The sequence below is a fragment of the Cavia porcellus genome, unplaced genomic scaffold, assembly GCF_034190915.1.
Source record: "Cavia porcellus strain 051 isolate PalLab524CR breed Dunkin Hartley unplaced genomic scaffold, mCavPor4.1 scaffold_5, whole genome shotgun sequence".
In the NCBI taxonomy this organism is placed as follows: domain Eukaryota; kingdom Metazoa; phylum Chordata; class Mammalia; order Rodentia; family Caviidae; genus Cavia; species Cavia porcellus.
The window spans coordinates 34,386,895-34,409,750 of NW_026947488.1; the positions used below are offsets into that span (position 1 = coordinate 34,386,895).

The 22,856-nt window shown below is 44.7% G+C and overlaps 1 protein-coding gene across 2 annotated transcripts in view; it reads right to left on the reverse strand.

Annotated features, from left to right (window-relative positions):
- The window catches only part of Kiz (kizuna centrosomal protein), a 92,991-nt gene that overhangs the window by 10,811 nt on the left and 59,324 nt on the right, over positions 1-22,856 (reverse strand). For both annotated transcript variants that reach the window (XM_013159927.3, XM_013159926.3), the window contains exons 7-10: positions 19,325-19,418; positions 11,948-12,116; positions 11,081-11,131; positions 429-533 (exon numbers count right to left, since the gene is read on the reverse strand). In XM_013159927.3, coding sequence (XP_013015381.1) covers positions 429-533; positions 11,081-11,131; positions 11,948-12,116; positions 19,325-19,418 — 419 coding nt within the window. The remainder of the gene's footprint in view (positions 1-428; positions 534-11,080; positions 11,132-11,947; positions 12,117-19,324; positions 19,419-22,856) is intronic.

Below are 22,856 nucleotides of genomic sequence, written 5' to 3' on the forward strand. Positions count from 1 at the left end.
AAACAAACAGAAATATAATCCAAACATACTCTAGGTTAAGGGAACTATATATAAGCTTAAAAATGAGTCTCCTGGCATCTGCAGCCTCCCCACACTGAGGGAGGGCAGAAAGAAACTACTCTGTCCACTGATGATAAGAAGCTGGGAGATGGAAAAGGGAAGGAACAGGGGCCACTCCTGTGGGGGCTGAGGACAAGCGACTACCATGACAGGGAATGTGGAGACCAAGGTGTTTGGTGCTTGGCCGTGGGGGCCAGCACACACGCCACAGGGCTGGGTTTTCCAGAGGCTGGGTGCCAAGGAAGGAAACTCCTCATGAGCCCACTCAGGGCCAGTGACAGCTTCTTACACTGCAACTCAAGTCCTCAAAAAGCCCACCCTGTCCCAGCCTGACAAAGGCTCCAAACGCCAAATCCACCCATGCTCACCTGGAAACTGTGCTGCAGTGGTGGGTGCCCCTTGGAGCCTGCCTCCCATCTGACCTGTGCATTCCTGAAGGGTGGACTTTTTCAGCAACTGGTAGGCTTCTGTTTCTGTAGATTAAAGAAAGCACAGAATGCTGAGTTTCCCGCTGTCAAGAGATATCATAAATTCTTCCCATGAGGTTAACACTTTTCAAGTGCACACAAATTATTTTTTGAACTGTCATTTTTTCAGAAATTTTGCAAACAAAACACAATTTAGTTGAACCCAGGCTTCAAGACCCAAAGAAGAGTTGAGCTATAAGAGTTCATCTGCAGCAGGAAATCACGGTCATTTCCTGGCTCAGAGGCTTCCTTCCCTTTCAGGCCCCTGAGAGCAGCAGGAGCGAAGACAGTGCCCACATCCCCAGTGGTCAGTGCCTGGGACAGCCCTGTGTGTCAGCTCTCCCACTGGGGACAGGGTTCTGGAGAGGCTGGCGAGTAGTGTTGGGGTGGGTGATGAGGATAAGCTCAGGGTCCCAACCACAGGGAAGATAGGGGTGTGTCTGTGGGGGCTGCTACACCTGCAGGAGACATCCTGGCTAGGCTGTAGAGAGGACAACAAGATTCCACAGCCAGCCCATTCCCCCAGGTATCAAGGACACGAGGATGAAACGGAGGTTGGGGAGTCTTTCCAAGCAAAGATGAAACAGAACAGCAACCATGTGGCCCCAAAAAGATTCTTGCTATAGACACAGGCTACCGGTCAACTTCCTGCTTTTGCTGACTTAGTTTAAGACCCTAACTGCAGGCTCCTTATTCCTGGAGTAAAATTACCATTAGGCTGAAAAGGAAAGCATCACTCATCTTGTTTTACTGAAAATGAGTCAAGTCACAATGATTACTTGAAATGAACACTGTACCTGGAAATATTAAATGTGGTATCATTAAAATTTACCTGGATCAGGAGCTCTTAACTCTGAAGACATGAAGTTCCAAAGCAGCATTTTTTTAACATTACTGATCTGTGAAATCAGTTTGGTGTGATGGAACTAGTATTTTTAAAAATTTAACAAAGAAAATACCAAGTGAAATTCATGCAGAAGGGAAAGGACTGGTCTGTATAATGTGTATGTGTGCATGTACATACGTATTTGTAATACATGTATGTGGCGTGTGTGTCTGTACTATGTGTATGTGTGTGTCTGTGCCATGCAAGCAGTAGCCTGGGACCAAAAGTGCTTTTTACAGGTTGGTCACTAACACTCCCAACAGGGCCACATGACTTGCTGGAAGTGGCCTGGGCAGGGAAAACAGCAGTGGACTCAGGGTGCCTGAACCCCTAAAGGTAAAGAATCATTAGAGATGACAGTGATTTTATTATATAACAATCAACCAAAAGGTTTTTCAGTTTTTAGGATAATAACCACGTGTCACTTTTGCATTTGATTAAACTTATTTGGTCAAGGAAAAGATAGCAAAGAAAAAACAAAATAAGAATAAAAACGGAGCAGCTACTGGTGGACAGAAGCATGCAGATGTTCAGAAGGAGAAACATGGAGCTGATGCCCAAGGTGATTTCAGCCAGGGCGCCAGGCATCTGTGACACAGGTCATTAGTGACACAGGGTCAGTCTAGCAAGGAAGCACATCACTGAGATGCAGGGAACCAATGATGGACACTCTGGGTCCCCGTCCCAGTCTCCTTCCCTTCCCCCATTCACTCTCAACACCTCTCCCTCCTCCCCTCACTAGCACAGCCTCACAGGCCTGCTGCAATCTTCTCTGGAGGAAAGCAACTTCCACGTGGGACATAGCTTTCCTGACCGGAGGGGTCAGTGCTGGCAACACGAGGCTAAGGATTGCTGGGCGTGGCACCACCAGCAGCCCCAGTGTAAGCTGCTCTAGTGCTCTCAGAACTGGGAAGTTTCAGAAATCACCAGTAATGGACATACCCAAAGCACAGAGACCAGACTCACCCTCTCCAGCAGGGGTCCCACCTGCAGTCAGTGAGATCTGCTGCGCTGGGAGACAGTCCAGAGAAGACAAGTCGGATGAGTGGGCTTGATTTTAAACAATCAGGCATGGCTAAAGCAGCTGGTTCGCAGAGGGTGGTTAAGGACAGATCCTGAGAACCGGCTCCATGGGGCTCGGACTGAAGACACCTCTGGGGCCACCCAGGCACTGCACAGAGGTGTCCCTGCCCATCAGAGACAGCAGCTCTCTGGCTACAGCCGGGGCTGCCAGGTGGGAAAGTGAGCCTGGTCTTGTAGACTTGGTCTTTTTGTTTTAAAAATACTAAGTCACTGCCAGATCTGAAAGGAGCACATTGGCAACCTGGAAATTGGATGTCAGTGAGCAATCTTTCTGTTTACTAAAGTGGCACAAGAATACTTAGCAGCCAAAGGATCCAAGCTGGACACTGAGAAAAGCTTTCTCTTTGAAAGAGCTGTGACCTTGGCTGGCACAGAAGGAGGCTGCAGAGCCAGCTGAGATTAAGCAGCTGTCCTTAGCAGCTGGACCAGGTTTCATAATCTTTGGAGGCAAGCATATACTTTTTGCTAGAGCTCTCAAACAATTCAGACACCAGCCCAGAAGGCTTAGCCGGAATGCCAACCTCATGGTACAAAAGGGAAAAGCAACGGGTACAAGTTTCACAGCATCTCAGGCCCAGGCTTTTCCCGAAGAAAACGAGGAACAAATCAAGCAGTTATAAGCTGCACTACAGTGGTGCACACCTGTAATTCTAGCACATGGGGGGGCTGAGGCAGGAAGATATAAATTTGGGGGCAGCATGGGCTATACAGTAAGACCCTGTCTCAAAAAAAGCAAAGACAGGGCCTGGGATTTAGCTCAGTGGCATAAGCACCTGCCTGGCAAGCGCAAGGTCGTGAGTTCAATCTCTGGTACCAGGAAAAAAAAAAAAAAAAAAAAGCAAAGAAAAATAAAAGTTGCCTTACACACAACCACAGTTATCAATGAACAGAAATTAATGAACAAGGAGTGAAAGTTACAAATCGCGAAGTTCAAGCTAGCTTGCTATAAATGAGAAAGCAACAGAGTTCATATATTTCCAAAGAAAAAAGAACTCAGTCTTCTCAGCCACAATCTGAAAATTTGAGGGCAGGGTGGCTGTTACTTGCCTTTGAGCCTGTGACTTACAACTCCAGGGAAACGCTTCCCCCCATTAGCAATGTTAACTGAATGTGAAAACAATTCCCTTAAACAAATGTTTCTGAAGCATTCACTTCTTTTCAGCTGGAACAGTCTCTCAGACACAGAAACAACACATGCAAGCTACCAATTTCAGTTTTGAATCTCCATCAAGCATCTCTGCTATCCAAATCTGCAGCAGGATTTAGTTTAAAAGCAGAGAATGTTACAGTTGAAAACATGAAACAAAGCAAAGCTCCCACCCTGGGTAGTGTCCAACTCCAGGAGATTAAAATCCACCCTGTAAATCCATACTAATGGCAAGACCCGTAAACATACTTCTCTTACTGGTACCCGCACTGCTGGGCCTCACCATCCTGCAGTGTGCTGAAGGTCACTGAGGTTCCTGCTTTCTTTTTGATAGGCACTTTGTATCTAAAAATTAGAAATGGCTAGAAAAAGAGTGAAAACACACTAAACACAGGGAGGTAGGAGAGAGATGATGTTAACAAGAGGAGAAAGAAAAAGCCTCAACTTCTTATCTTTTATTCTCTTTTATATGCAAATGTACACCTGCTAAAATACTTCTAAATCTACAAAGAAAAAAAGAGAGAAAATATCTGATGAACAAGTGCTTTTAACAACCCATTACAAGAGCCAGACAAATGTGGGTTCACCAGCCTCGAAGGGGTGTCTGAGGCAGAGGATCTGCCCATTGCTTTTGTAGAAAACCTTCATGAAAGAAGGAGACTTGGACTGGAGAGGGAGGGACAAAGGCAGCCAGACAATACCGGACAATACCGGTACTGGAGCTGGGAAAATGACCTTGAACCCACGAAGAGTGTCCTGTGCAAAGTGGGTGGAAATTGCAAAGTTTAACTTGAGAAATACTTTCTTTTCACCAAGTTTCCTAGTGCCGCTGCTTTTGACATACTCTACACATGTTAAAACATTCTTTTTTAATGCTGCACTAGATGTATTGCTAATGTGGCAAACAAAATAAAAACATAAGATATGTTTCTTAAATTAATTACAAAGACAAATATTATCACTGAAAATTCAGAAAACATCTGTCTCAGTAATGTGTGCAAATGGAAACAAGAAAGTTTTAGAGTATAGGTGTTTCTGAAATTCTGAAGATACAGAAAATTCATGTCTTTAGAACTTTCTTCTTAAATTTCAGAAGTCTACATAAATGTGAGACATTGGCTATTTTTACCCATAATGGGAATTACTCTTTACTTCCAGACCTGCTGGGAGACACTCAGCCCCAGCACCCTGGGCCTGTAGCTTGTGCCAGGCTTCTCTCCTCGGCCTGCTATATGTCTGACAAGTGAGCTCCAGGCTGCATCACAAACAGAGATTGCAGGACTGGCTCAGTGCCTGCAGCAACCAAATGGTTGACCTGAAAAGAAGCACAGGCATGAACTGGGCTCTGCAAACATTTTGAAGTGAAGCACAAGTCTGGGTGAATGCACTTGGCACCATGTGTTTTCAGGTCTACAGTTCCAACCAAACTTGACTGAAAATATTAGGGAAAAATTAATCTATATACTGGTTATGTAGGACATTTTCCCTGTGGTCACTGCCAAAATGATACACTACTAGCAATTAGTTATGCAACGCGGACATTGTGTTAGGTCTCATGAGTCATCTGGAGATAACTGCAAAGTTTACAGGAGGATGTGTTCTGGGTTCTAAGCAAACACCAAGCTATTTCTTGTAAGGGACTGGGGTGCACAGCAGCTCCACAACCACAAGGATCCCAGAGTTGATTTGCTGTGCCAAGGAACAGCTGCACCCAACAAGACATCTCACGCCGTTTCATAACGGGAGGGGCACTTCCTCTCAGGCTGATGGACCCTTCACATTTCAGACTTTGGAACCCTGGCCAGAAGCCATTACTTTACAGCAAACAGTCCCTGGACTCCTCCAAGCTGAGTACTGATCCTGGGGCCAGTACCTGTTAAGTGTGTATTTTACCATGGAGCTACACTCCTCAGCTTTAAATTGTTTTTCCTCCTTTTCTTTTTTCTGAGACAAAGACTCATTATATTTCAGGCTATTCTTGAAGGCCTACCTCAAACTTTCCTCTTGCCTCAGTCTCCTAAGCAGCAAGGACAATAAGCATGCACCACTGGCCGTGGTTATAATTGCTGGCACCTTGTTAAAGTGCCCTACAAAAAGGATGACTGATTTTATCAGAACAGCAAAGCCTCTCTTTTTCACAATTTGTACCTCCTGCTCTGGGGTTCCCAAGCCTGGGAATTCACCTTGATGTGTGATGCCTTTGCCTGGGTCCCCACCCAGAGGCACTGATGTAATTGGTCAGGGATGTGGCAGGGGCATGGGAACTGCACCTGTGACTCTAGCGTGCAGCCTTTATGTAGGCTGGGGGTGGGGGACGACTCGGCACCAGGGGCTCAGGTCCTTGGGTGCAGAACCATCCAGTCAGCAGCTCTCTTCACAAAGATGCCCTTAACTCTTTAACACACTGAATAACTCCCACACAATTCAGAATGGGGAATGCACTATGACTAGCAGTGGGTGCAATGAAAGGGTTTTGGCCCAGACAGGACATTGTAGCCAGGAAAGCCTCAACCAGAAGCAGGAAGCCCCTATCTCCCCCGCCCCTAGGAATTTACCTGTGACGCCATCTTCCTGCCTCTGGAAATTTACCTATGGCGCCAAACCTAGGACCAATGGGCTACCTGTGCATCCCTAAAGCCCTCCTTAGGTTCTACCCCAGACCGAGGCTACTTACATACCCCCATGACACGTGTCCGGAGAACACATGACACGGAGAGATTGTGGGACACCAGCGGTAGGGGGTGCCGGTCATCTCTCTCCGTGTTCTCAGAATAAAGGCCGCTTTTTGTTTTATACTTCTCATCTTTTGGAAATAATCCTATCATGCAGAACACCAGGTTGCCCTTGCCCTGTGATGGGCAACCCCGCAGCACACACCGTCTCCCTGGTTTTACACAAGTGTGGGGTTCCCCATGTCTCCCCCGAGTCATCAGTAAGTGCTCTGGGATTGAGGCAGGTGAAGCACATTTTCAGCAGAGTCTTGGTATTGCCATGATATCCTGCCTCTACTTCTGTTGTCACTATGGTCTTCTCTCTCAGGATAAATGCATTCACCAGTGACGACCCTATTCCAGCTCAGTGTAAAACTCTAGTGGTGGTCTGAGGTCTGGGGAGGTAGTACTCACAACACCAAGCAGCACCCTGCAAACACAGGCCCAACCCTTGGATGGACCCTGCAGCTGTTTCCACATGACTGCAGCCCTTCACCTGCCGTGTTGTCTGCAAGGAATGCATGCCCAGTGCGCAAGCACTTTCAACACAGCTTGACCAGGAGAATTGATGTCAAGGAATAAGAGCTGAATGGGCATTTTCAGAGGCTTAATCCTCTTAGATAAAAGCTGAGGGCCCTTTTCACATGGAGCTCAGGAGAAGAGTTCTACCAGGATGGGCATGTGGGTTGGGAGAGTGCTAGTGAGGCAACAGAAAGAGACAGACATGCTGGCATCAACCCATTACTAGGGAAACTCCTCACTATCTCCAGTGTTATTGTTTTACAAAATAAATGCCCACTGTGTGCCAGACTCTGTGTCGGGTGCTGGATTTGATGACATTTGGCAGAAGCTTTGTCATGGGCTAAAATACAGAGCTGAAAGGTAAATTTAATGTGACTACAAATTAAACAGCTGATGTGGGCACCCGCAGCATTCTCCTGTGGTCTCATTCCTGCCTGAGTGTATCTGGCCTGCACTGGTCACAAAGGCAGTGTGTCTGCCCCACTGCTGGAGGTGCTGCACTAGCAGAATCCGCCTTAGGAAGCTCCCCCAAAAGGTGAGGGAAGGGTAAGCTCTGCTCCTCCTCATTCTCCAGAGCATCCCCACAGAGCTCCTCTTTTGTGAGGACAGACACTTTTGTTTGGCTGGGCCAAACATCTTGCTGCAGGTGCCCTGGCTGGTACGAGGAAAGAGGCAGCTTGCAGAAGAAGAAGAGCCTGGAGTTTCAATCCAAAAGCTGGAGCTCGAGTCCAAATCAACTGTATAGGTGGCACAGCCTAAGGTAGGCACGGCCTCTTGGTGGCTCTGTGTGAGGCTATAGGATGAGTTACTGCTATTTAGCTTCTGGGACCAGTGTGAAGATCAGAATTGTCAGGGGCTTCCTGAGGGTAGCAACCAGGTCTTTTCTGAGCCAGGTACCCCAGGATACAGTCCAAGAAATGCTATGTCTGGGAAATGCTATGTCAATTATTACATACAAGACAGGTTCATAGCCATCAGCACTGATCTTGATTTCTACCTGGACATCTTAGTAAAAGCAGCCAGACAAAATGGTGGTCACGAAGCTGGCCCTGAGGCACTGGTGCAGCAGTGTGCATGCTGGCTATGGATACAGATGTGCACAAAAGCCAGTCCTCTGGGAATTAGCCCAGTGAACTGACAAATGCCTTAGGAGCAGGCACTTTAGGAGTGAGTCCCTTTCCCAAGAAGACCTGAGTTTTGGGGTGATAAGCACATAAGGGTAAACACAGATGCAAGAATGTTGGCATGTGAGATTCCTTTAGCACAGTATATGATCACGGTCTGGGCAACAGAAAGAATGTGAGAGGTCCTTCCTTCGGGTCCAGCACCTGAAACAGGAGTGCTCCTCAGCCCTCTTCAGGGAGTTCCCACACCCAGCATAGACGCGCATGCCTACAGACACTGTGCCTGACGCTGGCAAGCAAGAAGGCCACAGCGCTTCTGTTTCTGATCATGGGCCACAAACACCCTGCCAAGCATGTGGCAGCCTCTCACATATTTAAGAGCAGCTACAGGGCCCTCTGCTCAGGCTGAATAGCCCCACAATCCTTACCTCTGAGAAGGGGTGACTTCAGGGACACCCAGCCCAGCCTCGCGGACTACCCTTGGGGAATGGCTACAGAGCAAATGGTGGCTCCTAGGAGGACCCATATAAGAGCTCCTCCCATGGCTGGAAACAACAGCTGCAACCTCTGTCTTGCTTGGGGAGCAGCTCTGATAAGCAGCTTTCAGTGTCTACCTCACACCAGCTTCCCCAAAGTCTCATTAGAAAGCAGTCTTGTCCTGGGAGTGCATCCCCAGCCCCTGCCTCTCTTCTTTGAGTTGGCTTTGTAAGAGTCCTTTCTCCTAGATGTCCCTGGGGTGGAGACAGTAAGGATTTGGAATCCAGCACAGGAGACCTAACATGCCTCTAAGATGCACGGGAGTGTGTCATACATCATGGATGGGATGCACCAAGGTCCAGTGTCTGCTCAGCACCTGCACAATGGTCTCCTTGAACTGAAAGATGACCCTGTCAGGTGGAACAGTTGCCTTCCCTGTACAGAGCCCCATGGGCTTAAGGGAGAGAGAGGAGAGGAAAGATTGCTGGCAGATGCCAAGCCTGGGATCACTTGCTACATCTCCTCAACCACAGGGGACAGCTTCTGCAATACTCCTTTTCTTTGAAATATTCTAGAAGGCACACAGCCCATGAAGGCAGCATGCAGCTATGCAAACAGGATGCCAAGAGAACTAGTGGGAGTGGGTGAGCAAAGTCTATCTTAAATTGACCCTTACAACTGCCTTCCTTTACTGAAAGCCCACCTCCAAATAACTATGCCAGTCACAAAATGTTAGTAAGGGACTGATGGTCAAGAACTGAGAGACTGAAGCAACTGTGTCAGGGACTGACACAGCAATAGTGTGCTGGCAAGCTGAGCGGAAATGCAGGGGGCCCTCAAACAGGAACTTGGTGGGAGCAAGGAGGGGCACAGAAGGACAAACTTGGCCACAAGGACAGAGCAGCAAGGCTCCGACAAATTTACTGTTTCTTACTTTGCCATGCAACAGGACAAATTTAAACTGCTAACTACTGATGGGTCTATGACAGGTTGTTGGGATAATGAGTCCTTGTAAAGTCTTAATGGTAATACTCAGGAGGGAAGCTGAAGCAGGAGGATCACTGTTTGAGGCCAGCCTGGGCTATGAAATGAGTTCAAGGCCAGCTTAAACTGCATAGTAAAACCCTGTCTCAAAACTGCATAGTGAAAACCCTGTCACACACACGCACAATCTTAATTGATGGGTAGCCCCAATTACTACCCCTAGGCACAGCACACTTCTTTGGTAAGGAAAGAAGAAAGCAAACGACACTTGCACCAATCTTGGAGTGTCATCTATTCACAGCCAGAGAGACCAGAGAAGTAAGAATGGGCACTGGGTCACTTCTCAGTTTCTTTTTTTTTTTTTTTGTCTTTTTCGTTTTTATTGGTACCGGGGATCGAACTCACAACTGCCTGCTTGCAAGGCAGGCACTTATGCCGCTGAGCTAAATCCCCAGCCCCTTCTCAGTTTCTTTTTAATAATAATTTATAATTTTAACTGGAATAAATGCAGAGGCCATTCAATTCTTCTGCATTCAAAGAAGGTATGTGAGTGACTTCCTGGTTATCCGCAGTTGGAGGCTGTCTACATTTCTCCTATTAATCAAAATATGCAAGACAGATCCCTATGAGAGTTTTCTCAAAATGAAAAAAAAAGAAACACAATAAACACTGCTGCAGGAAAATGTTTAAAAGAAAAGAAAATCTCTGAATTTTGTAGTGACATATCATCTACTACATAAAATACATAATCACAGCCCCACGGTAAACTTTTTTCAAAACTGGAGTTCATTAGAGAAACGTGAGTTGAAAGAATTAATCACCATGCTGCGTACTGCACAAACTAAGCTGCTCCTCTCTGCTGAGAACAAGAACAACAGAGCACATATGCAGATGCATGCCTTGGCTTCTCAGTGTGAGTGGAGTCACTTGTATAAATATTTAAAGTCAGACCTTTGCATTTATAATGAAGCCATATACCACTTTAAAAAACAAGGTACTAGTAAATTTAGATGTACAACAAACAGGGCTCTGTTTGGAATAGTAATTGCTGCTGCTGCTACTCTAAACCTAAAAATCATAATGATATCATTTAGATTCCATCTAAACACATCTAACACATGTTCAGAAATCTTAACAGGTCTTGCTACAACCTAACTGGTGAAAGTTTTAAATTACCAGACCAGCTTTCTACAGAAGGCCCAGGCAGGCTTCCTGTCTGGCATCTTTTCCTACTTGTGTTTTGATGATATACCTTCAACTACTACAGCAAAGAAAGGAATGAAGTCAGAAGCATCTCCAGCCTGTGGGTTAATGACTGGGTGTGCAGAGAGTCGGGGTGTGCGGAGAGTCAGCCAAGGGGTGCCTAGCACCTGTGTGACAGAGGAGGCTACAAGTGTGGACACACTGGAGTTCCAGGGGGAGCTCCCCGGACAAGGTCCCCTGCCGCCTCGTTTATGGGATGCAGGCTTGGGCGCTATGTTCTTCTGGCTGCTCTCTGCTTCAGCATGCAGCAGTGGAACATGCTAGCTCTCTGAGGGCCACAAGCTTTTCACCTGGAAGGCCCTGATTATACAAGACCACACCTAGGTTTGGAGCTAGGAAGGCGACTGTCACTTTACCTGTGACTGGTACCTTTGTGTTCAAGCTTTCTTGTTCGCTCTCATCTTCATCTGAAAACCAAACACATGATAACAAAAATGTATTTCAAAGTTGTGAAACAGATCTTGCTTACTAAAAATTCGGATGGGACAAATAAGCCTCAAACACTGGGCATGGGAACCAATTAACTTCTTAGGACTTTCTGTGCGAACTCACAGCTGTCCTAGGAGTCACAGGGCAGCCGCTGACTGAACCTGGGAGAAACACACACAAGACTGGCATGTGTGGCGGTATGGCTAAAATACTTACAATTTCTGGGTACTAAAGTTGGACAGAAATTTGGGGGCATAAATTCATTATTTAGACTTTGAAAAGGTTCTATTAAAATCAAAATGCACTTATGAAGTTATGGGTAAATTCTATTAAGTAATTTAAAAAACCTCACAGTACATTATGGAATCATTTTAAGGGGATTATCTCCAAATTGTGGGATCAAAATGATTTCCTGTAGGGGGCTGGGGATTTAGCTCAGCGGCATAAGCGCCTGCCTTGCAAGCAGGCAGTTGTGAGTTCGATCCCCGGTACCGATAAAAAAGAAAAAGACAAAAAAAAAAAAAAAAAAAAAGATTTCCTGTCAAGTGATTACCTTTAACTTTCATAACTTAAACATCTATATCATTAGAAACTGAACAGAAGTACAGATCTATTATAAGGTTTCTCACTCCTGTTAGACTAAACCAGCACACACTGCATATTTATTGGAAAGTGGTATGAGACAGCTAACAGTATGCGTGGTACAACTGGTGGTGCCCTGCAGCTACTGTGAGACAGGCCATCGCACTGGCTTTGGAGGCCTCCTCACTGTGGACACACTAAGCGCAGATTACCTTGGTCCCTTGTGCAAAGGCTGCTGAGCCGGAACGCAGGTCTTGTTCCCTCCAGCCCTGTGCCCTCCTGCAGAACAGATGGCACGCCCCACCACGACCCATCACTGCATGCGACCGTGCCAGCTTCACACTCTGCTGTGAGATCTCTGCTAAGTGCCACTGCTGCTGCCTACAATGATTCAAAGGAAATAGTAAGAAACCAAAACAAACCATAAGCACATTCTCCTGGTCTCAAATACAGACTTCAAATATAATTGTAGGGTAGACTTTACTGAAGATTTGGTTGCTTCCTAGTATTAACTGAAATTAAAATGTTCTCAAGATGAAATGTCATCTGGCTATTGTACAGCATAATTTAATTCTTTATGACTCTTAACACTCATAGAAACGTATTTTTTTGGAGGACTGAACTTAGAGAAGCATCCGCATGTGTAGTGATCGGCTCTGTTCACCTGGGCTGGTTCACCCTTCCCCAGTACATACAGAAGTCTGCCCTCCATCTCCTTTCTGAAGGAACATGAATCCTGTTTTCCAGGTGTGCACATACAGTTGGCTGGGACTGAGAGAGAAGCCTGGAAGACATGGTCTTGCATTACCCTCCGTCCTAGAAATGACCTCTGAGCTTCCCCCAAGGGAAGACTACAGAAAAACTGGAGGCTGGGGGAGATAGTAAGGGGAGGGAGCAAAATCATAGCTGCCGTGTTTGCGAACCCTGCTCTTCAGGAAAGGACCAAGGCAGCCTGTTCTTCACTCTGAAATCCAAGGCGAGCTGGGGAGCCCTACCTCCCTCATGGTCTATCCTTTCCACAGCACACCAGCCTGGACTGTCCTAACCTATATGGGGACACAGATTCACTAGAGCCAACTTAAGAAGTGAGGAAACAGTGTCGCCTCTCAGATCAGGGGAGTACCCAGGTCTTTCCACTTCCAGGTCACTGCTTTTCTCTCAAGACAAAGAAACAGGCAAAAAAAAAAAAAAAAAAAGGAACAGGTAAAAAACAAGTGTTTGATGGTTAGTAGACAGCCACCAACCACACTGTCCCACTGTCAGAGTGTGTGTCTTCCTCTTGATTCCTGTTCAGAAGGGGAGTTAGAGAGGACACCACTGCTGACAATGGTGGCACATGTGGAGCAGTGACCAGCTCATCCTGTGCGAAATGCAGATGGCACAGCAGGGTCCAGAGGCAATCTGCAATATACAACTGCTTGAATGAGTCGGTGACGGGAAGAAGCATCGCCTTGCCTGTGACCCACATGAGGGAGAGAGAACAGGCTCTGAGAAAGGGGCACCGAGACAGAGCAGGAAGATCTGGCTTCGTGCCTCTGGCTTTGCAGCTCCCTCAGCCCTGACCTCCTTCCTGCAAGACACCTGCTCTCTGCTTTTCCTGGGGCTGACAGCCTGTGGCCCGCACTAGTAGCTGGAGCAGCTGGCTTAGTGATGGTGGTGGAGGTTAAGAGTTTTTAACCCTTGGCCAAAGGACTGGCACCAAGTTAGTCTTTCATTGGGCTTCTTGCAGCCCAGTGGTTGTGACTCTGTGGAGATGACCTGCTAGGTTTCACCATTCCTGCATGCTGGGCTCGCACACAGAAGCTGCCTCCTGGAGCCCAGGCTGAGGGGCCCCTATCATGGCTCTTATTCCACCTTCCCTGCTGCTGCACACAGATTTGCACTGTGCCACTCCCCAGTGCTGCCCAGGAAGAGTGAGCAATCTTGCTCTGCCCCTTGAAATGTCAACTTCAATAGCCAGTGTTGCACTGCACTGTCCTGGGGGAGTGGTGTCCACTCTATCCTGATCCAGTCTGTCTGTGCCCAGTAATGCTGGGTACATGGAAACCACTTTATAATATGAACAAAAATCCCACAGTGAAAACTGTTATTTTCATTTTCTGAGTTTAACCCTAACTCATACATCTAAGAAACTCTTAAATATGTATCTGTAAGCCACTGCACCTTACACAATTTAACAAGTAATTTCTTGACATAACATCTTCATCACTGTTTTAACTTTTTAAAGTATAAAATTGTTAAAAGACCAAAGTTTTTAGTACTTTCAACCACTGAATTTGCAGAGAATGTAAAGATTCATATGTTTGTATACAATTTAAAATAAATATCTTTCCTCCTCTAAATACTGACTGTTCTGGATGACCAGCGACTCAGATCACGTCTCCAGCCCCCCGGATCAAAGTGGAGTCACTCATGCAGGGTGGAAGCCGGGAGGCCATGAAAGAAGCGCCCTCCTGCAGAAGTGCCTACAACAGTGTCTGGACAACAAACTCCACCAAGCTGTACTTCTCGGCATAAGCCCCTCACAGCACCATGGGAGCTGCCTGCATAAGCGCACTGGTTAACGGCAGTTCCCGAGCCAAGGGCAAGACTACAACAAGATCTTGTAACCAGTGTCTCTGTTTCGTGATGGCTGGCCTCAGCCCCGTCTTTTGTTAATTTTCCTCTGCTCTAAAAGCTTCTCGTTTGCTCCCAGCCCCCAGAGTCCCTTAGGGTCCACCATGCACATGCATCCAGGACTGTAAGTCACTGCTAATCTCAAATAAACTCTTGGCTTGGGACAGCTGCTCTCCGATTTTTGTTTTAGATTGACACACTCCACAGTGACACACTATTAATCTTGCTCTGTTGTATAATCCTGCAAACATCCTCCCACCATGGCTGCCTGTGCTGTGCTGAGCACTCCTTTCCACCAGGAGGAGAGTGACCTGGTAATTGGACCACTCTGACAGTTTCATTTATTTTGTCCATTTCATCCCATTTATCTTCACTACTCAGTATTCATCAAGATTTCTTTTTCTTTTTTGATAGAAATATTTATAAAATAACTCATTTCTTAAAATAGTTCTACAGACAATTTTTCACAGATGAGTACTCTGTAAGTATAAAAATGTGACGGACAGTCAAACTGCAATATGAGAATGGCTGGCTCAACTCTCCCGGACCACAGAGCCGAGAGAAAAGGATCTGCCCCGGCACACTCTATAAATCAACCCACAATGTATGTCCCCAGCAAGAAGCAGACAATGGACAAGTGAGATAGAAACAAGTCTGCCTCAGAGAAGGATCAGTCAAATATGGTTTTAGTCAAAAACCACTTCTGCAGAGTCAGGAAAAACACCAGCAACGCATTCTCAGGATGCGCTGCTTGCATATGTTCCAAACTGGGTATTTCTAAGGAAGTCCCCAGTTGGAGACCTGTCCAAGAGTGTAGGGACTAACTCTACCTGCAAAAAGCAGAGAAGAGTTAATAAACTCCTTTGTACATCACAGGTTATAAACTGAGCTCAGTCTCTGAAAAATATCTCCAGATGCCAGCTGTGGACAGTGCCTGGAACTGGACTGGTCTGAACTTATCTGTCATCTGGAGCCCAGGAAGGCAAATGAAAACGTCCCACTAGTCTCAGCAGTGTGAGGCCTCATCGAGACCGACAAAGAGCCCCTCAGTGTTCTGCCACTCTGAGACCAGGAGACAGGGCCCACGTGGCCTGCAGAAGGGCCCTGAGGCTGACACTGCCATATTTCACACCTGATGGCAGGTCAACCACTTTGTGATCAGACTCAGTTGTATTCCTAGAATCATGGCATCAATTCCACCAAAATTTCCCTCACAGTTCAGTTTAGATATGGAACCTGCTACATGTGTAGCCACAAGAGACATTTAGGCTCAATTTATATCCAGACACTTATTAATTATATTTAAATGCACAAATAGACAGATGAAGCTATTAATGGAAAAGATAGTATGCCTAAAACACCATTAAAAAAAGACAAAGATCAAGCTGTTAAAAAAAGCTGCAACAAAATGTATAAATTTGAAGTTCTTATAAATCAATAAAAAAACTCATTACTTATCTAATAGAACTAGTGAATCATGAAAGAAGAAATACAAATAGCTTACAAATAGGTAGGAAACAAGTTTGACCTGAATTATAATAAAAAGGCCAAATGAACAAAAAAGAGTGGATGTTATTTTCACCTCTCAAATTGGCTTTTAAAAAGTCAGTAGTATTTAGCTTATAAAGAACTCAGGGAAATGCCATTTTCATCCATTATTGCTAACTCTGATGACCCTTGCAAGATGAGATTCAGTGGTGCATAACAAAATCCACAAAGGTGTAGATACCTTTTGACCTAATAATTTTACACCTGGGAACTCATTCTGAGGAAATACTACGGATATTTGGAAACGTGAATTGCACAGATGTTTTCTAAAACTATCTTAGTGGAAGAAAAAAAGAGAATAAATGTCTGACAGGCAGTTAGCTGAATCGAGAATGCATAACCCACGGTAAGCAACGCAGGGGCACAGCCGCGGCAGAGAAGGAAACTGTGCCACAAGCGGGAAGGAAGGCTGTGCACACTAGAGTGCAGCGTGTATCTGTGCTAAATGGAGGAAAAGAAGGCATCTTCTCCATGAAGTCTTTAAAACAAAGGAGAAAATGTTGCTATGAGCTAGCAAATGAGTGTTCAAAAACTAACAAGATGGCTGATCACTAGGGGCCAGGCTTCCTGGTGAACAAAACCAGTGTGCTTATGGCAGGGGACAGGCCTTGGTCTACTCTGAGTGACATTAGCAGGCTGTTTGCTGAGTCCAAGTTCTGCCAGACGGAAATAGCTATTGGGAGAAAGGAAATATGAAGCCACTTTGTATTCTAATGAAGCAATTTTTTCACATAAAGTGATTAAAAATTTTTCTGAATTAAAAGCATGCAGCTCAATTATGTAATTACATGACAGGTTATATGGACACTGCTGGCTCTCACTGGTCTCTAGGGGATGCAGCTTTGATGATGTGTTTGCTCAAGAGAAGGGCTGACAGCACCAGGGTCCCACAGGTAAACACCACCTACATGTGGCTGTTTAATTAGCCATTTACTTGAGAGATCAAAGTAAATATTTCTGAGCTTCACAAGACTCTGAACCAACAAATTCATGATAGAAATTTCTTAAATTCTGAAAACTGCTTACTATTAAGAGTTTATCTAAAAAAAGATATTTAACCCGAGTCTTTACTAAAAATCTGTATCTTTTTAATACACAGAAACAACTCAAAGATACTTCATTTTGCTCATCATACAAGGATGATATGGGGCAGGGCAACACACATGTGTGCAGCACAGGCACATGCCTGAGATGGCAGTTTTAGAACTCACAAAACCATTTGGTCTCAAAGTGCCCATGGCTGGCCCGGCCCTCTCATTTTGGTAACTGTATTTTGTGCCTGTGTTTTTGTTTTCTTCAACCTGACCTGACTTCAGCCTGATGGGTAAGAAACCATGTTCACTTCCATTCCAAAGCAGAGATTTTGCCTTCAGTACTGGTTATTGGGGGAGGTGGTGCATCATTTGGTTCATGAGTTACTCCCTGGGCAGCCTCCTCCTGACAAAAAGTAGGGAGATTATTTGAGAAATTGTGAGTAGACTGGCTGTTTGGAATTTGGAACATGCTTTCTAAATTAAAAATATCCTAAGGGAAGAAAAAGAGGACCACATAGCAACCGGCAGTCACCAATCCTTACACCCTTCTTCACACGGCTGTGCTCAGAATGAACAAGAATACAACGGATGCTGTTGCAAAATGGTGCTAAAGAAAATGGACAATGCAACCTGAAGCTGGCTCCTTCTTAAGATCTATATTAGTTCACAAACATGCAACAGATCTAAAAAAACACAGGTTCTGTCTACTTTAAAGCTTTGAAAATGGCCCCATCCTTAACAAAACACAACAATGGGCTACTCAGTCACACACAAAGCAACAACATGAAAACGCTCGGGAGAACTGGTACAAGTCAGTCTGGATAAGGGCTGGGACCATGGGAGGCAGGGAATGCCATCCGTGTCTTCAATGGCTTATTCCCTCCCCCCTGCACGTCTTTTCCCAGAGACAGCAGGTAGTAGGCTGGAAACCCTGAGTGAGGGCTGCTGGCAGCTTCCTGTGCCTTCCTTGGGAATCTGCCTCACTGTCTCCTTCCCTATTCAGCACAAACTCTCCTCCTGCACCAGCTCCTGAGTTACAGTGTCCTTTCCCCTGGCCCAATCCATGGCAGGCCTGGCTCCTTCTGAACACAGAGGCATTTCCTAAGGATTGCAGAATTCATGTCCAGCAGCTTTCCAAAACCTACTAGACTAAACAGTATACCCAGCCCAGGGCCAGCATAATGCCCAGCAGGTCCCAAGACTGCTTAGGGCTCTTTCCTACCAGAGCTAGAGCCTATCCTGCTGCCTCAAGTGCGGCTCTGTTGCCCGGGTATACCTGATGCTCCCCAGCCTGCTCTCTGGCTCTTTTTTTTTTTGGTCTTTTTCGTTTTTATCGGTACCAGGGATTGAACTCACAACTGCCTGCTTGCAAGGCAGGCGCTTAAGCCGCTGAGCTAAATCCCCAGCCCCCGCTCTCTGGCTCTTAACTGCCCATCCCTGTTGCCCCAGTATTACCCAAGCCTTGCCCTGCCAAATATCTGTGTTCAAGGGCCCCTTACACTCTAATGCCTGCCTTGCTGCTTCCCCAGATGTCCTGACCCCTTTTCCTGAGGACCCACATTCTTTGGTGTTCTTTCATTGCAAGCACCCTGCTGTATTACTTCAGGAAGAGGGGATCACATCTTAATTACAATAGTACCTTGATACTTACTGCTCATTGGTTCTGGCAGGCATGATGAGTACAAAAATGACAAGTACCAAGTAAATTGCTGTGGCTGGAATGGGGAGCAAGTCCCGAGGCAATTGACATCCACAAGTCCTAACTTGTGCATCAAGAGTCAAGCAAAGAATAAGTATCAGGACAAAACTGTCACATCAAAATGCATCAAGGACTGAGTTAATGAATTTTAAAGAAGCTGAGTACCAGGGTATGAATTTCTTTACTTCAAATGGCTCTGGGCTGGTATGTGGGTAGGTGATGGAGTGATATATGTTTTCTGAAATAATATGCATGACCTTACAGCATTTTGCAGTACTGTTCAGAGTAGACAGAAAACCACATTTCCAAGTTCCCAGAAAATGCTTGGTAGGGACATTCAATCACACTGCTGGGACCTAAATTAACAGTATGTCAGGGTTCCCACCCAAAACATTACACAAAAGGCCTAAGATCAGAAAATTAAACCAATCCCTATGCCTTACTTATTACTTTTCTTATCACTTCTTCAAATATATTAATCTTTATTTTTTGGACTGGAAATGGAACTCATGATCTCGCATGTACTGGCACTGTACCACTGAGTAGTATGTCAATCATTCTTGAGAATATATTATTTCCTCAACTGGATAACATAAAACCTTGAAATTTATTCTTTAAAAAAATAAAAATTTCTGCTCTTTGATCCCTGGTCCACACTTTGGTCTGAGAAGCCAGAGAGCTGAGCCACCTACCTCTTCGCAGAGAGACTGGCTGAGTTGTTTCAGGCTGGTGGCAGGCTGGCCACAGGGTGCACTCGGGAGGCTGGGGTCTAGTACCCGTTCATATCTGTGAGACAAAACAGGAGATGTGCCACCTGTGTACAGTACTGGGTGACTTAAAAGAGCACCATATCTCTAAGGACTTACAGCGAGCTGGAAGAAGAAAGCTTATCCAGAGAAGGCTGTGGTCTAACATATTCTGGACTAAAGAAAATTTGAACTCAAACATCATTTTTTAAATTTCAAAATATTTTGGGTAATAATCTCCTTACTAAATGGACATTTTCTGCTTTGGTTGCACACAGAACCCCCAGGGAAACTCTATGACCCTGGGAGCCCAGCCCTCTCTGTAGAGGCTCATGGGAGTGGCACCTGGCACTGGCATGTTCTTGGGACGCACAAGGAATCTCGAGGATAGTCTGTGCCTGGTCTGCCCCTCTATGCTTCAGAAAAAAAAATCACATCTCCATCTCAAATACAGGATTGTCACTACTCCTTTACAATGACCTACTTACAATTTTAAAAATTAAGGTACTCCCAGGGATTTGGCTCAGCGGTATAAATGCCTGCCTGGCAAGTACAAGGTTGTGAGTTCAATCCCTGGTACCACCAAAAAAAAAAAAAAAAAAAAAAAAAAAAACCCAACAACAAAATATATTAAAGTACTACAGAAAAGTGTTGAAAAGTAAACTTGGACTGCTATTCAGACTATGATATTTATTATATAAAAAGGAACAATTTCCTGGTCAAAGGAAATGTTCAGAATGAGCCTGGAACATTCACTGAACCTGAAAAGAAGAAAGGTCTCCAAGAAGACTGTGTCCTGTCAAATGGACCCAGGGCTATCTTGAAGGGAATCCTAACTACCGATGGGAAAATTTATGCAGCAAAACAACAGCAATACTAATGATAACTGCAAGGGATTAAAACACAGCTAATTCATAAAAATCCACGAGTTTGGGATCAGTTAAAATGAATAAAAAAATAAAAACTTTTGCATGCATCCTTAAAAAAGAAACAAACCTTGTCAAATATTGTAACATGCTCTGCGAAATAAGCCAAAGACAAAAAAGAAAACGCCACATGACTAGACCTCCATGGAGTGCCCAGAATAGGAAGTTTATGGAGACAGGAAGGGGCAGGGGATTGGGAAGGGAAAAATAGAAAAATGCTTAACGGACAGAATTTCAGTGGTTTTTGTTTTTTTTTTTTTTTTTTTTGTCTTTTTCCTTTTTATCAGTACCGGGGATCGAACTCATGACTGCCTGCTTGCAAGGCAGGCACTTACGCCACTGAGCTAAATCCCCGGCCCCAAGAATTTCAGTTTTGTACAGTGAAAAGAATTGGCAGGTTTGTTGAACAACAGTGTGATTATATTCAACGCTACTGAACTGCACAGTGATTAGGATGGTGGTAGCTTAGACAGGAGGATCACAAGTTCAAGTCCAATGTGTGCAACTTAATGTCTTAGTGCCTCAAGATAAGAAATAAAAAGGGGCTGTAGATGTAGCTCTGTGCCAAGGCTTTGGATTGAATACCCAATACCAACACACACACATACACAACAACCAAAAGAAGGGTTTAAACAGTAAATTTCGTTATATTTATCACAAAGATGAAATAATTTAAAATAAACTCTTGGAGACTACCAAGGCAAAACTTTCGGAAACTATTGACGTAAAAACTTGTTATTCTGAAAAGTAGTCTGTCAAAAGATTAAATCAAGCATTTAGACTGACAATGCAGCTCAAAACAAAAACAAAACCCTGTATTTCAGAGTTATAAGTAGCTGATGAGTGAAAGTTCCTCCAAGAAGTGCAGAAGCATAGTTAAGCTGAGAAAGCCTGGTTAATGAACAGATCTAGGAAATGACTCCATTTATGAAAAGTGTGCAAGGGAATACCTTACGCAGGAGGTGCCAATCTCCAGTGCATAACCAGCAAGCAGCCTTGGTGTCACCAGTCTCAAGCTGATCACAAGCCATGTGCTGCCTGAGCAGATTTCATTAGCATTAGCACCACTGATAGCAAAAACCTGGTCCGGAACAGCACCACCCATCTAGACCTAACCAGCAGGCTACAGTACCAAACGGGAGAGAAGAACAGGTCAAACACCACCATTTGGATATAACCAGCAAATCCAGCATGAATAGTCCAGGAAGATGCTCCAATTTTCTCAACACACCCATACCACTAACTCTAATATGCGAACCTTATTTGGATCCTGAGTCAAACAAAATAAATGTAAAAGAACATGAATTATGTATTAGATAAGCTAATATCTAATCAGATAATAATATCTAAAGAATTCTGTTAAAAGGCATTATGTTAAATCTTTATATGCTGGAGATAAAGACTTGTAAACAAAATGCTATGTTGACTGATTTAAACCACCCAAGGAAAGTACACAGATTGAAGGAAAGAGATACAACAAGATTGGCGAAATGTGGGCACTTGGTGGGTCTCAGTGACATGCACACAGGCTTCAAAGGTTTAAAAATCTTCAGAATAAAAAAGAACTTGAAAGTAAAAAGCTGAAAAAAGTACATTCATGTCTGCCACTTTGAAACCTAGAATAAGAGATGGAGGATGGACAGACACATGTAGGAGGGTCATGAAACACCCATGGAGGAATCTCAAAGTAGTAGATATTCATGCTATGGTCCCTTTTGCTCCTCTTCATCTTTGCCACTTTTTGAAATACAATGTTTGGAAAGGCTAAGGATGTAGCTTAGTAGTAGGGGACTTGTCTAGCATATGGATCCTGAGAAGCAAGAAAACCAAAACAAAAAACATTAATGTTTGGGGAAAAAACCTAGGTATAATTTGGAATCTTCTCCAATAAATCTTAATTTCCTCAGTATTTACTTGAGCCAACTTTAGTTTTTTCCCCAAGACCTGAATAAAATGGATGAGTCACTGGAATCCCTTACCTTAGTCAAAAGCTTCCAAGGATGATTCTAAGGCTCCTGACTCCTTTGATAAAAAGCCCTGTAGCCACCTACCTGCTTTTCTGCTCCCTACCATTCTACAGTGATATTGAACCCAACAGATAGGTCCTCTGTTCCAACTCTGCATCCAGTACTTGGGGTCTCACTAGATTCCCCATGGGAAAATGTTCTGGCTGCTCACTAGTGAATTTTAGCCATTTCAGTGGGTTTATTTCTTTAGTAGATAAATCAACTGTTTCTAGCTGGGAAACAGGATTAGTAGAGATTAAATGATTAAAATCAGATGAATTAACTAATGAGAGAACAGTCTCTTGGGACAAGTAAAATTGATCTGCTGAAGAGACAGAGCCAAAGTGGGATTTCAGTAACTACTACTCTAGCCAACAGCAACCACCCTTCGGGTCCTGGTGTGAGAGAACTAGCTTAGATTTTCCCTAATTACATATATTCCATAAAGAAGCAAAATCGATCACTGAGAGGTAAAAAATGCACCATACTGAGGATATGTAATGCCTGCACAGCTAAGCCCCAACCCCTGAACAGAGCCCAGCACCC